General features: G+C 39.1%; 1 protein-coding gene across 1 annotated transcript; it reads right to left on the bottom strand.

Moving 5' to 3' along the window:
• Positions 1 to 93: 93 nt before the first annotated feature.
• Positions 94 to 2224, bottom strand: shu (inactive peptidyl-prolyl cis-trans isomerase shutdown). The gene is made up of 3 exons (XM_090158260.1): positions 2099 to 2224; positions 1667 to 2035; positions 94 to 1082 (listed from the first exon to the last, which is right to left on the bottom strand). The coding sequence occupies exons 1-3, from the start codon at positions 2161 to 2163 to the stop codon at positions 149 to 151; spliced, it is 1368 nt and encodes a 455-aa protein (XP_090014386.1). The 5' UTR covers positions 2164 to 2224; the 3' UTR covers positions 94 to 148.
• Between the last annotated feature and the right edge of the window lie 12839 nt (positions 2225 to 15063).

Here is a 15063-nt window from a genome sequence, read left to right on the forward strand (position 1 = left end):
GAAACCTTTTCTCCGTTTTTTTTTAATTCATAAATAAGCGAAATGGCCCATTAAATTTGAATTAATATTGTATTCAAAAAAGTACTTTAAAAATACAAAAAAAAAATTATTTGTGAAAAAATAAAGATCTTTTAAACAGGTAACAAGATTATTGCTTAACTAGCTTCAATTTAGTATCACAATCATTTGGGTAAACGCATTTGAGTCCAAATTCTTGAGCAGTGTGAGCTGCAAATTTCAATTCCAATTCGTTAAAGCCACATCCACAAGGGTACTCTAGCAAATTTTTATTTTCTACGAATTTTTCAATGGTGGATCTAATGGAATTTTTCACACTGTCAGGAATAGCAAAAACGATTTCTTTGGGAAGATCTTTGGTGTTTCCAAACATATTCTTGCAAAAATGTTTTTCCCGTTCCAAATAGTTATTGAACTCTTTTTCGTTCAACTTCATTTCTTGGATGATGAGGGGATCTTTTGGCTCCCGATTCCTAGCTCTCCTTAAATAATGATCAGCCTCTTCAAATTCACCCATCATTCTTAAAGCTTTTCCACAACGGTACAGAGCTTTGACATTTCTATTGTCAAGTTCGAGCACCCTTTTGCAGTGGAACGCTGCTATTCCAGGCTCTTTCAAGAACAAATTGCATTGGGCCAAATTTAAGTGTAGTTTAGTCTTGAGCTTCAAGTTTTCCTTTTCCTCACCCTCATTCGCGAGATTAAGATTCTCCATCATTCTAAGCGCTCTGCGATAGTTCTGCTTGGCACCTTGGTAGTTTTTTTCACCATATCTTTCTCCTCCTTGTAAATGTTCAGCTTTGGCAGTTACCATCACTTTTTGAAAATAAAGTTTGTTTCTGTCTTCAGTTGATAGGTTATCATTTTCTTCTAAAATGTCCCCAGTTTCAAAAAATGATATGATTTCAATCGCGTAAAATACGGTTGCATTTGGTTCAATTCGAGGAGGACAACCCATTGAGCCATAAGCATAAAGGCCATCAACAATAAATTCAGAAATTTCCCCATGTTTCATAGTGCTAACTGCCATGTCAAAGCCTGGAAGCACTTCTCCTTTACCAAGCCTGTAATAAAGATAAACCAATACAATTAAAAAAAATTTTGAGAATTCTGGCTGTCCAATAGAAAAAAAATAACTAAATGCAATGTTAGAAATAAACCTTTATTACTATTACTATCTAAGTCTAGACCAGTGGTTTTCAACCTGTGTACCATGGAATCCCATCCGCGAGATGGCTCAAGGGGTTCCGTGGAAACATTTAAAAAAAAATTTAAAAAGTTAAAAACCCATATAGCAAATTTATAATCTAGCCTATTCTACTTCATATTTGTGTTGATTAATTGATAATTCTGCAGTTTTGTAAATAAATTGTAATAAATGATAATTTATTTTTTATAAATAAAAAATCATATGGATTCCAAACGCTGGGGGCTTTGCGCACCAACCCCTGGGATATTACTTAATTCCTAAAATTTCAGGGGTTCAGCGGATTTTGTTTCTGATAGCGAAGGGTTTCGAAAAATGAAGGTTGAAAACCACTGGTCTAGACAATAGCCCTTGTGCATATAAGCTTTAAATTTCATCTTTATAGCTAAGAATTTAGGTCATTCATCAATGGGACAGCTCAGACAGCCAACTAAATCTTACACAAATTTTAATGGGATGTCCCTCATTCTGGTTGAATCAAATGGCTCAGCCTGTTTTTCAAAAAATGCATTGTAGTGGCAGGTGACGCGTGATTTCGGTGGAATAATGTCTCCATGCCCTTGTTTAACAACTTTTTTCAGCACTCCTCCATCTGAACACACAGGTTCCATATGTTCAGCTAACTCCTGAAATGTAGTAGATAGCCAATCTGGCTTATTCCTTGATCCATTTTCAGTCATACTTTCATAGACATCTTCCAGATTAGGTTCTTTCTCAAAATAATCATTTTGATTATCATCAGCCTCCTCAGAATTGTTAATTAAATCATTATCAACTTCAAAAGTAACACCATCTCTAGACAGGACATCCCTGGAAATTGAAACGAATTATCATTATTATCTCACATTCTAACAGAACTACAAAGTTAATTACTTCAAACTGATGCCCTCCTTTAAATAAGTAATCGGTCTTTCTTTAAATTCCTTTAACTCTTCCATAGTTAAGGATAATACTCATTCAGTAATTTCAGTCTTTTCAAATACCAACTTTCCAATGCTTAAAGGAGATTAAAAATTTATTTTGATCAGGCGGCTCACCACCAGGTGGGGGCACTGTCGGGATAATAGGTGTTTTTTTTTCGCTTGTCCGGGGACAAAAAGTGTAAACTTTTTACCCTAAGACGTTTTATTCGCCTGTTCTCGGGGTAATATTTACCCTGTCCCGAATTTTGTTCGCTTGTTCCGGAGTATTAGGGTTACACTTTTTACTCCTCCTCGAAAGGAGGTGTAGAGGGAGTAATCTAGTTTTGTCGTCTGCTTAAATTTCGTTTCACGAAAATGTGACGGGAAATTTTTTGTAAATAACCTTTAACCTTTAACTACTCCCATCTTACTCCAACTCGTTTTTTTCGTCAAGACAGAATTGAAGTAAAATGACGTCATATGGCTACACTTTTTAACCTGCTCAAAAAACCCAGAACAGGCGAAAAAAAACCACCTAATATGAGAAACAAAGGTTTGGTTTGGTTGGTATAAACCATTGAGTTGGGAATTTTAATCTAGAGATCCAATCAAATCTGCTCCCCGCGAAACAAGTTTTTGAAAATTACAAATGTGCCGTCTCCTCTAAAATGACGAGAAAACGTTATCATATGACCCGTGGCGCCATCCATTATTTTTGAAAAAAAATTTTGCCGGAAAACGCGTCTTATTTGAACGAACCATTGAGAGATAGACGGCGCCATGGGTAGAATGATAAAGTTTTCTCGTCATTTGGGAGCTGCTACTGCCGTCTGACGGCAGTATTCTTATTTTTTAAAAACTTGTTTGGCGAAATCATAGATATAGGAAACGTATATAAAGGTCTAGATAAAATATTTCAAAGGGAGTGAATACGGAGGTGACAGCTAGCAGAAACGCGTAGTTTCTGCAGGCTATCCTTATAACGCGCTATCTATCGGTAAGAAAGCTCGTGCTATCGTCGCGAGAGCCATTGTCTCCTGCTTAGAAATTATACTAAAAGTCACCAACAAATGGTGTCTAAAGACTTCCGCCTGCGGAAAGGTCCAGCACTTAGTACTAAAATGCTAAGAGAGCTCGCGCTCTTGGTCACGTGCCTTCCTCGGTGTCTGCTAGGTGTCAATTCCGTATTTTATGTTAGGCTTAGACGCCCCGAAATTTATCTAGACCTTTATATACATTTCTTATATCTATGGGCGAAATACTGAAATCCGACGTTTTGATTGGACCTCTAGATTAATATTCCCAACTCATAAACCATTGAGTTGGGAATATATAACTAGAGATACAATTACGGCTTCAGAAATCGGATTTTCGCGGGACAAATTCTTCACCGATTGTAAACTTTATCATTCTTCGGTGGCGCTTTCCATCTTTTCCAAAAAACTATATTTTTGCAAATATCGTCTGCTTATATACTTTTTTGAACGTGTAATTCGTGCCGTATCCCCATCATTCGAAGACCCACTACCACCAGGTTTCGGAAAGTCAACTCTTAATGCCAATTTTGTCTGAATTTGATCTTGTATGTCTTTTTTTCGTTTTTGAAGGATTGTTTTGTTACGGTCCCGTCAACTCGCCAACATTTCAAACCTTCGTAATTTCGGTACCCGAGATGCAGGCAAAATTCGAGACATCGAATCCAGGCATGAAGCAGAGGTGGCAAAAATTGTGAGCGAATTCTGAAATGAACGATCATACCTTTTTAATTTGAGTGATCAAGTAAGCTAATGCTCAATACTGGCGATGCTATTTTCTCTCTCTTAAACTGAACCAGCACAGGCCGAGCGCCGTGAAATTCTCTCAGTCACTGATCGGCTGATCGACACGCTAGCCTGCTCAATTTGAAGCGCCACGTCCTCCAGCGGCGGGATAATTCGTTCACTAGAAAGCGCTGACGGCGGGCTGAGTGAGATCGCGCCGAGAGAAGCGGTAGTTTTTAGTTCCACATCGATATATATATATCGAAGTGGGACTATTGCTATGGACGGAATGTCGATAAGTGTTGTAGTTTGTTTGGTGTGGAAAAGCGACGACACGGTAGATGGAGCTGCGAAAAATAATTTTTATAAATTATATTATTGGTGACACCGGGATTCGAATCATAGAAATCTCAAAGGTAACTAGAATGCTGCCGTGTAACTGGCAAATAGGCCAAACGCCGTGGCAGACGATAGCCAGATCTCAGTCAATCAGAGCTCAAAGAGTGGTTCTGCCAAGAATTTAATGTCACCAGAGAGAATGACGTCACCTATTACCCGCTATAGTAGCGGATCCAAGGAGGATTATTATCCTCCTTGGCGGAACCACTCTACGGCTTCTCATTGGCTGAAGGTTCAAGGCGAACTGGCGTCAAGCTCGGCCGTAGGCGGCAGCATTCTAGTTACCTATGAGATTTCTATGATTCGAACCCAAACAGCTGCTGGCCGCGTAATCTCCAAAAACCGACGCCTTTACCAAGCGTTCTCTTCAAACTATACTCGGAACTTCTAGTCATTTTTAGCGACGCGGGGGGATTTGGCTAGTTAAGTTGTCGCAATTGTCGTTCCTTTTTCCGCGTTATTTTACGTATATTTACGGCGTTTCAGGTCAAGTGAACCTCAAACTTCGCCTCCCTCCCCCCAACCCACTGGATTTTTCACGAAAGGTGACACGGGCGTGGCGGTAAGTTTGAATTACAGTGTGGGGCTACACAACTTTTACCGATGGCCAGTTTCAGGTCTGTCAGGTAAACAGGGGGCACAATTTCGACCCCCTTCAATAACAATACGCACTCTTCGCCGTCAACTCTTTAACTTAGGATGGTACTTTTTATATCAAACGATAGAACGCGCAGTGCCGTTAATTTCCGCCCCTACGAACAACCCCCTTAAAGGGAGAGTTACCGAAAAAAACAACTTGGTCTCATTCGATAGAACTCTTTGACGCGCAAGCAGTGCCGTTCATTTCCGTCCCCTCCGACCAACCCCCTTAAAGGGAGAGTGACCGAAAAGAACAACTTGGTCTCATTCGATAGAACTCTTTGACGCGCACGCAGATTTGCCGTTAATTTCCGCCCCCTCCGACCAACCCCCTTAAAGGGAGAGTGACCGGGAAAAAAAGTTGGTCTCATTCGATAGTACAATAAAAGTAAAAGATTGGAATCGTCTACGTTCAAGAGTGAGACCAAAAAATCCAAAGCAGTCGAACTTAGCGGCAAAGTATGCGACCATGGGGACAGAATCTCCGTCTTTCCATATTCTTAGTACATAAATACATTATTGAAATAATATGATTTATGCAGTTGTTAATAATCCATATTAAATATCTGCTCTAAGAAAATACCAATTTAATCACCGATATAATATAAAGTTCGAGAATGACATATTCTATTAATTTCTATTCTGCAAAATTAAATTAATGGGTATTTTTTTATGAATTTCCGATTTTACATGACTTTTGGTGCCTAAACTACCCAAATGTTTAATATAAATTTCCTAAAAAAACACATTTGAATCCCAGTTTAAGAATAATAATAATTTAAAAGAATTATGTTCGTCGGGTTTTGCTTACCTATTTCACCTTTGATACGTTCCGTCTATCTAACGCTAGGAAATCACATGGCCTCAACAGCTTTTGTATTGGGTTGCCCACCCGGGTATCCTGAGGGTGGGCGGTGGCCACTCTTTAACATAGGATGCAGGGGCGGATCAAGCCTTTTGGCGCCTTTAGGCACAGAAACATTTTTCGCCCCTGGGCATTGCATAACGGGCTGGTCAACTAACAAGGAAACGACCCGAGGTGTAACGCACCGATTTGGTTCAAACTCGGGTGTTTGGTAGACCTTCATGTAACTTGAAACACCCTAAAGGGATATGTCTCCATAGGCAACCGTTTTGCCATGGCAACCAAAAATGTTTTTGACAATACAAAATGGAAATTTTCCTATTGAATATAACATGGGAATCTGACCAAATGTAAGGGTACCCCTGTAAAGATTTTAATCAACTTCGAACTTTTTCATTAATTTCTTATTTATATTTTCTATTTTTAGCATTTTCAAAATTTTTTACAGGGGTACCCTTAATATTGGTCAGATTCCCATGTTATTTTCTATGGGAAAATTTCCATTTTGTGTTGTCAAAAACATTTTTGGTTGCCATGGCAAAACGGTTGCCTATGGAGACATTTCCCTTTAGGGTGTTTCAAGTTACATAAAGGTCTACCAAACCCCCGAGTTTGAACTAAATCGGTGCGTTACACCTCGGGTCGTCTCCTTGTAAGTAGGGGCAAGCCAAGTACTTGGACCTTGGGGCTTTATCAGAGTTTTGGCGCCCCTAGAAAAATTCCGCCCTAGGCACGTGCCAACTCTGCCCAATGGTTAATTCACCCCTGATAGGATGGTAAATTATATATCAAACGATAGGAAATGACATGGCCTCAACAGCTTTTGTATTGGTTTGCCAACCCGGGTATCCTGAGGGTGGGTGGCGCCCAAGTTTTAATCCTTCAACTTAGGATGGTATTTTATATATCTCACTCAGCCCGCCATCGGCAATTTCTAGTGAACGAATTATCCCGCCGCTAGGGGAGGTGGCGCTTAAAATTGAGCAGGCTAGCGGGTCGATCAGCCGATCTCGCTCACCGCGCCGTGAAAAATCACTGACTGAGCGACAGGGTTGCCAGTTGGGCGAAAAGTCGCCCAATTTGGGCTACTTTCAAACCGATTGGAGACAAAAAAAAAATGCTTGGGCGATTTGGGCGATTTTTGGGCTCCTTTCAGTAAATCTATTTTTTAGGCTCGCCCGTGCTATTTTCAAAATTGGTCGAACACATGTTTGTTTTTCTGGTTTTTTTGATATAAGATAACAAAGATAAGAAAGTGACAAAGTCAAAAGTGTAAATGTGTAATGTTTAAATCGACAATTACGGTCAACAAGCCTTTTAAATGTTGTTAGGAAGTTAGATAAAATTTATCCCGAACATGTACTAATAAATGGCCCCGAGTGTTGAACGATTTGCCATTATTTTTTTTAAACTTCGATTGCTCAATAGTTCTTTTTATAAAATAACCTTGGCCATCTTGTTGAAATGTTGCCTCCCCGCTTCAGCTGTGGATCCGTTTTCTATCCCACTAAAGAGCTTATAAACTCATTCTTAGGTATTGGCTGAACTATTACAGGGCAACATTTCAACAAGTTGGGCAAGCGTAAAGACATTTTATAAAATCAACTATTCTCTAGTCTGGGAAAATAAAACAAATGCAAGTGAATTTTGGATAGACCAAGGAGGATAGGAAGGGAGGCGAAGTAGGAATTATAAACGCGCCAGCATCCTTGTAAGAAGCTTAGCGCGCGCTCGGCGGAAAAATTTCGGAAAAATGGCGGCAACACGTAGCGTAGCGGCCGCAATCTTGTCACCATTTTTCCGAAATTTTCCCGCCGAGCGCGCGCTAAGCTTCTTACATGGATGCTGGCTGTTCATCCCTCCCACTTCGCCTCCCTTCCTATCCTCCTTGGATAGACGTATACCGTTTTCAAGATGCCTCTGGTCCTCTGGAGAGCACATAATGAGGGAATTAGCTGAAGGTGCAATTAAGCTTTTAAGTTTACCAATTTCTAACGCACAAGTAGAACGAGTTTTCTCCCAAGTGAACTTGACGAAAACTGATCTTAGAAACCGAATGAATCTCGATTTATTGTCTAGTATATTATATTTTAAATTCGGACTAGCGCGAATAAACATATAATGTTCGGAATTTGTGCCTCCAACTGCACTTTTAAACGCATTCAACCAATCAATGTATAACCAATTAGTATAATGTAACTTCTAAATTTTTTAATAAAATGGTTGGTTTGATTTAAAAATTTAGTTTAAGTGAGCTAGTACCATTTGGTTATTAATGTTTTACTTTGGCTGACAAATTGGGCTATTTAAGAAAGACAGAATTTATTTTGGGCGACAAATTGGGCTACTTTGAAATAACGTTTGGGCGACTTTCTCAAAAACGACCTGGCAACGCTGCTGAGCGAACTAATCGGCGATCACCCTGAGCTGGCTCAATTTCTCTTTCTCGCTTAACAAGACCAACCGACCTTCGTATTTGAAGTGCTCACTCGTTTCGAGAGGATTTTCAAAAATGAACGCTCACAATGTTTGCCCACCTCGGTCAAAAGGTACTAAGCACTAAAGTCAGCCGACCTTTGGATTTAGGGTCGAAATGTCCTTAGGGTAAAAGGGTCGGCCGACCGTCGGCCGCCTACAAAACGTCGACTCTTTACCGCCTTTTAATAGACCTAAGAACCGACTCCGAAACGACGTCGGGCCGACTTTACATTAATGCTTATTTCCAACCCAAAACTGATCTAATTATTAGATGCCGCGTTTTTCAAATACAAATAAGTTTGAAGAGAAAATAAAAGTGAATAAAAAATTATCTCAGAAAATCCTCTAATAGTCAGAAAATAATGAAAATATCCCCTTTTCCCAAGAATGTATTGAAGTGACTAAGAATATTGGACTACAGGATTCTGATTCCCATCCTCGCAGCCTTTGTAGCTTAAATTCGTCTGCTTTCCCATTCTTGCTATATGGTATAACCTTGAATGCGCCTTAAATGCAGACGAACTTTCTCCACAAAAGCTGTGAGGATGGTACCAGGGGTTAATGCTATGCTCAAATATTCTTAGTAACTTCAATACATTCTTGCTTTTCCTAAATACATATGGTCTTTTTTATAAAGCTAATGTCGAATCCATTAAATGTAAGGTCTATTTTAAGTCGGATAATGGTCGGCATAGCGACCATAAATAGTCCCAAAAATGGAATTACAGTTTTAGGTAGGCATTTGGTCGTCGACTATAAAGCGACTTTTCGACCGTACACCGACCCTAAAATGACTTCATGCGCTACAGGGGATTCTTTTCTTCTTTAATTACCTGAGAGGTCTCTTTACAAAAGACAAGTCTCAAAGGTCGGCAATATCGCGCAGATTGAGGCGTTTGGTTAATTATTCCATAAAACGTGCCCATTCTCCGATTTTAACTGCGGTGGAATAACGGTGGTGGCAAAAAGTGAGTTGCAGGCTAAGAAAGACAAAATATATAGTACAATCGGCGCAAGGATGCCTCAGATCGTTTCCGGTCATTCCACCGCGCGAAATTTGAATTTGGCCATTTTACGGTCAAATTCGAATTTTGCTCTTTTTGTCGTCTTTTAGCGCCACCTAGAGACCGAAATTGGAATCTTTATTTTTTAATTTCATAATTGTGGTGGAGAGCAAATTTAAAAGATAAGACATTCCTATAATTCTTAAATTTAAAATAGTATGTATAATTATTTATTTTTTGTAAATTTATTTCTACGTCTTACCAGTTAAATAGGTAGTTTCTTTTAAAATAGTTACCACGCTTTCTTGGGGGTAACATTGTCTTAATGAGCTATAGACGTTTAAAATTATATTTTTCTCTTTATTTGTTAACAATAAACCTTTATCATGCTTTTTATAGTAACCTCTTGGGCTATTTAAAATATTTGGAGCTTCAATTATCGAACTTTCTTTAGCTGCATTAAATAATTAAACTCATGACAACATGAAATTAAAAAATAGATTCCCATTTCGGTTCCTAGATGGCGCGAAAAGACGATGAAAATCACGAAATTTGAAATTGACCGTAAAGTGGTCAAATTTAAATTACGCGCGGTCAACTGGCCGGAAATGGTCTGAGGTATCCTTGCGCCGACTGTACTATATATTTTGTCTTTCTTAGCCTGCAACTGACTATAGGCTCTGATCATCGTCATGTAAAGTGCTGGTATTTAAATATTTCTGCTTGTACCGTGAGTGCCCGGTACTTCCGTCAAATCCCCAAGACAGAAATAAAGTTAAATTCAGTTCGTTCGTACCTACTTGTAATATATCAAAACACCTATTAAGCACTTCAGATTGAAGTTCCACAATGCGAGAAGCTGTGTGATTTAAGTGTTTGCAGAGGTAGTACTGCAAATATATCTGAAACTTTCACTAGTTCCGCCGGTCTAGTCTGTTTTTTTTTTATTTCAAGGATTTCCGAGTACGGTAGATATAAATCAATACCATGGGATTTAGCACCTTCTCGCAAACTATTGTAAGTTTTAACCGTTTTCATCCATTATTAGAGCAAATGCCTCTGGCGGTGTATATCTACGTATATTGTTTATTTCTTTAAAGTTATTGAGGATCTGTGCTTTCCTTTTTGGACTTTTAAGGGCTTCTTTTAAAAGATTCGACAAGGTGTTTTGTCCAGCTCGCATAGTACTCAACTGGACAGCAGGCCCGTCTGAAGACCATTTGGGGCCCTGGGCTAAATTATTTCTTAAGACCTTATTGATCCCCAACGGTCAGCCTTTGTATGTCCGTTGTCCAAATTCAACTACACAATAATCAAACCAAAACTTTTAATTTCAAAAGTATAACATAGGCCTACTGAAAATAAGATTTTTACTGACAGTGACTCTGTTAGGTTTTAGAAATTGTTGGTCCCGTATGATACGCGATGTGGCGATGAGTCAAATTACTTTAGACGTAACTAAAAGATACATAATATTAAATTAGCATAAATAATATTTAACTAACTAAACCCTTATCCCTAGAGTAGATACTGTATGGCAGGCCTTTCCGGGGCCCTAAAACTGGCTGGGGGCCCTGGGCTGTAGACCATTTAGCCCATGCCTTAAGAAGACGGCCCTGCTGGACAGTCTTCAAAACTTTCGGCAAAGGTTGCTCAGTCAAGCTACTCGATAGAGCTGCCACTTGTCTTTTTTTTGATCGCGAACTCATCAGTTGCCAATCTATATAGTTGGCCTTCCTAAACCACTCTTGTTTGGCGGGTTATCAGTATCTGGTGTAGTTTCGAGTCTTTGAATGGTGAAAGGAGTATCCAACCAAGCAGCTTTCGTATTTCTTTCGAAACTGGCATTTTAAGTACTTAATTTTTGTAATTACCGACTGTTCTTCCGTTTCGTGGAACGTAAAACGTAATGTACACTTAATTTTCTCTAAACAGATTCGTAATTCTTCTTCGAGTTCGTGTTTCTTCATGAAAATCTCAACCAAATCTTTATACCTTACAATGTTTAATTAGCGTGTTAGTTGGTAAGATTCATTATTTTTTTAATGTGTCTTCTCACTTCCAAAACTAGTCTACAGCTAGCCTCGGCGTCCGAGATCGATTTAACCAGATCTTGATGAATGTTTGCCATTACAAGTTAAGAAATTTTGTCCAAAACAACCAAAAAACCGTACGCGGTAGCCCAAATGTTTTAAAATTGGCATTCGCTACGCAGTTGCATCTTAACTTTTTTTTTTTTTTAGAAGCTCGTTATGAGCGATTGTAACGGGTGGGACAATTGATTAATCAGGTGCGAGATATGTGTTACGGCCACGCCAACGGGGGGATACTTGGGGATAGGGTTGGGACACCCGTGGCGGAAGTATGACAACCACCCGTTGGGGGATTAGTGGTCGTCCTCACACGGCCATCCACAAACTCTGCCTCCCGGACGCCTGGGATTACAGGAGTGAGCCACTCCCGGCATCTTAACTTTTTAAGAAAGGGAAAAATATAATACAACTAGTGATAAAGGGGCTCCAAAGTTCGGTGGCAAAAAAAAGAAAATTGAGCATGCTTTTCATCCCCCCCCCCCCAACCCCTCACTCGGCCTTGGAGCCCCTTTAAGACACTGAAAGGTAGTTCTGGACGGACGTCACATCGGCGTAAATTTCGAAATTGACCCGATTACGTTTGAATGAAATAAGTAATCCGGATAAATCGAACTTACAAGTTAATAGTGCAGGATATTTCAAAGAGGATATTAAATACTAAATTTTTATTAATATAATAAACTATTGAATTGACTTAAATTGAGCCCTACGCCTAATTATAATCATAAAATTTGCGCATATCCATATTCCGAAGGTTTTAATCAACACTTTACCTATTCTTTATTTAGCCTGCTGGAATCGCGAAGAGGAAGTTATGAATGGAATATCTGAATTTTAGTTAAAAATGGCTCCAAAGGGCCAGTGGCGGCTAAAGGGGGGCGAGGGGGGCGGTCCGCCCCGGGTACCAGGGTAGCCAAGAATCACAACGATAAAACTTGAAGAATGTTTTTGGGCTCGAGGGGGGGGGGGCAAACCAAGGACCCGTGACAACTTCTGCATGGTCCTGGGGGTGTCACAAAACATTGTCGCCCCGGGGACCCAGCCTTTTTAAGCCGCCACTGCAAAGGGCTCTAATCTTCAATATTGTTTTAATTGTCACTAATTTTTTTAAAATATACGTAATTTCCTCGAATAATGCGCGGCGGTCGACATAAAAATGTAAACGTAAGCCGTCCAAGTTCGAAATCCCGCCAACTATTTACAGGTATTCTTTTTTACTATGTTCGTATATAATGTTTTAGATAACCCGACAGATAAGAACAGATGGTGGGAAAAGTTATACGTTATCCTCCTATGGTACGTTGTGTAGTAGTTTAAAAGAAAACAAGATGATAAAAGAAACGATAAAATTCCCGATGAAAATATGATTTTTTGCGTGTTATAAAAGTTGCTGTATCTACACACCTTGACGACGTTTACCTCGCATCGTTTTTGCATTGTATTCTACACAAAATTCGTCACGAGATATTTCTAAAATTACTCGCATTCACTTGCGCTCTTTTACAAAAAAGCCATTTGAAAATGCCACATTTTGATGAAATTTCAAGCTTTATATTCAATTTTCAGCGGTTGTATTTGTTATAGACTTACTAAACTTTCAAGTAACGTCTATGACCACCCTTAACATAAATTGCGCCAAAAAATCCTGAAAAATTCCGTAAAGAAAACGTTTGGCCTCCTGGTGTCACTTAGAAAAAAATGTTTTCAGATTCTACGCACAAAATCACATAAGAATATATAATGTTATGTTACATTTTATCGGTATTTAATTTTGGCCGCAAAACGTCGATTTGAAAACACTGTGCCATGCAATTTAATAGTAATTAACGCATATTTAAATGTGTATACCGCCTGGTTGGATTCTTGTGGTTGGGAAAGAGGCTGATTTTCTTCTTGGGCACTCAGTTTTTCACTTTAACTCTGTGATTGTTCCAAGTGGAACTTCTCAATGACGATCAAGTTAAAGAGAATATAACCTCTGGTATTTCTGTCGCCCTCCGAGGGTTCCAATATTACCCGCTGCCTCCCATGCCTTTTCACACTTGCGGCGCTGATAATCGCTGATTGTGAAGGGAATACAGGAAATTGATGGGGTCTTCCATAAAGAACGCGTTGGAGGTTCTATTCCCTTTAACGGCACACGCGCCTGGTTTAATGTCCTCGCCAGATCGTGCTTTGATAAGCACGGACTTTTCGAAACACCATTTTTTTTAAAGAGGATCCAGAGATAATTTTTTGTGGCATCTAAATGGATCGCGACATTTATTTTGTTATGATAAATATTTAATTAGTTGTCTAGCGACTTGCACAAAAGTATGAGAATAAATAATAAAAACAACGAAATCTAAAAGTGCACAAGATAATTTATTTAAAAAGAAAAATAACCCGACTAGTTTCGGACAGCGTTATTGGTCCATCGTCTGTCGTGTCGTCTGCAACTAGCCTTCCCGCGTGCTGTGACGTCACGATTGCGTTTATCAACAAAATAAGCGGCTCTTCCAACAGTTTGCTGGTACTGAACGCGGCCTAAATCTCGACACCCAATACCATGTCAAGATCGACTTCGACAATTTGCATTGATTTATGCGTATTCGAAATCTTTACAGAATACCATTCGTCGAGATCTCGAAGTTCGAAAACTGGATTTCGAATGTTTAAAGAATAAGCCCCCAGCAGAGTTCTATATATTTTTTTGCTGGAACCATTTACCTAAATTTAGTATATTAACAATTATTTTTTTAGTTTTTTGGGATTTTCATTGGCAATTTTCAAATTTGAAAAGGGACTTCAGGTTCGTAGTCGTCAGGTGTTCCCGAGTTTGAATATATTTCAGGGATAAGCGCAGAGGAATAACTCATTTTCAGCCGACATTGTCGCCCTAGGACTTCACACCCATAAAGTACTAAATTTACAAATAGTGACGAAAGACGATGAAAACTGTAGCCAAAAACATGAAGTTCTAGGGACCAATAGTTTATACGAACATTTTTCCAAAAATAATGTAAAAATATCCAAGCACGTTCACGACAGAAACTTATCAGTAAACAAATTAGTACGTGAAAAGGGAAACATAAAAAAAATCAAATGACAGATGGCACGTTGCTAAGGCGGTAATGAGAGATATTAAAAAACTAACAAAAGGCTATAAAAATATAGGAGTGTCATGGCAGCCTCAGTTACGAGATAAGGGTGCCCCAACACGAAATCATTTTTACTGGGCCATGGACAATTGCGAGGGCGACCCCGAAAAATTTAAAATTTATTTATTGAACATAGTTCACTATTTTCAAAACGATCATGCCAACTGTCACGAAAAATCTAAATGTAAAGAAGAAGGCTATGCCTTACAAGTAGATATAATTACCGCCCCATCCACAGCAAAATTATTAGAAAATTTCATAAAACACACTGTAGTGTACAAAAGTCCCTTAGACTCTGAAGAAATCCGCCATCTTTCTCATGATATCCACCGCCACTCTTATAAAAATCCGCCATCTTTCTCATGATATCCACCGCCACTCTTATAAAAATCCGCCATCTTTCTCATGATATCCACCGCCACTCTTATAAAAATCCGCCATCTTTCTCATGATATCCACCGCCACTCTTATAAAAATCCGCCATCTTTCTAATGATATCCACCGCCACTCTTATAAAAATCCGCCATCTTTCTCATGATATCCACCGCCACTCTTATA

The sequence above is a fragment of the Leiobunum rupestre genome, chromosome 9, assembly GCF_980474605.1.
Source record: "Leiobunum rupestre chromosome 9, qqLeiRupe1.1.hap1, whole genome shotgun sequence".
NCBI lineage: Eukaryota > Metazoa > Arthropoda > Arachnida > Opiliones > Sclerosomatidae > Leiobunum > Leiobunum rupestre.

Excerpts from the sequence above, each read along its gene's own strand:
- shu (XM_090158260.1), bottom strand. The coding sequence starts at position 2,163 with ATGGAAGAGTTAAAGGAATTTAAAGAAAGACCGATTACTTATTTAAAG. Across the intron at positions 2,036-2,098 it reads AAGGAGGGCATCAGTTTGAA|GGATGTCCTGTCTAGAGATG; the intron begins GTAATTAACTTT and ends TTCAATTTCCAG. Across the intron at positions 1,083-1,666 it reads GACATCCCATTAAAATTTGT|GCTTGGTAAAGGAGAAGTGC; the intron begins GTAAGATTTAGT and ends TCTTTATTACAG.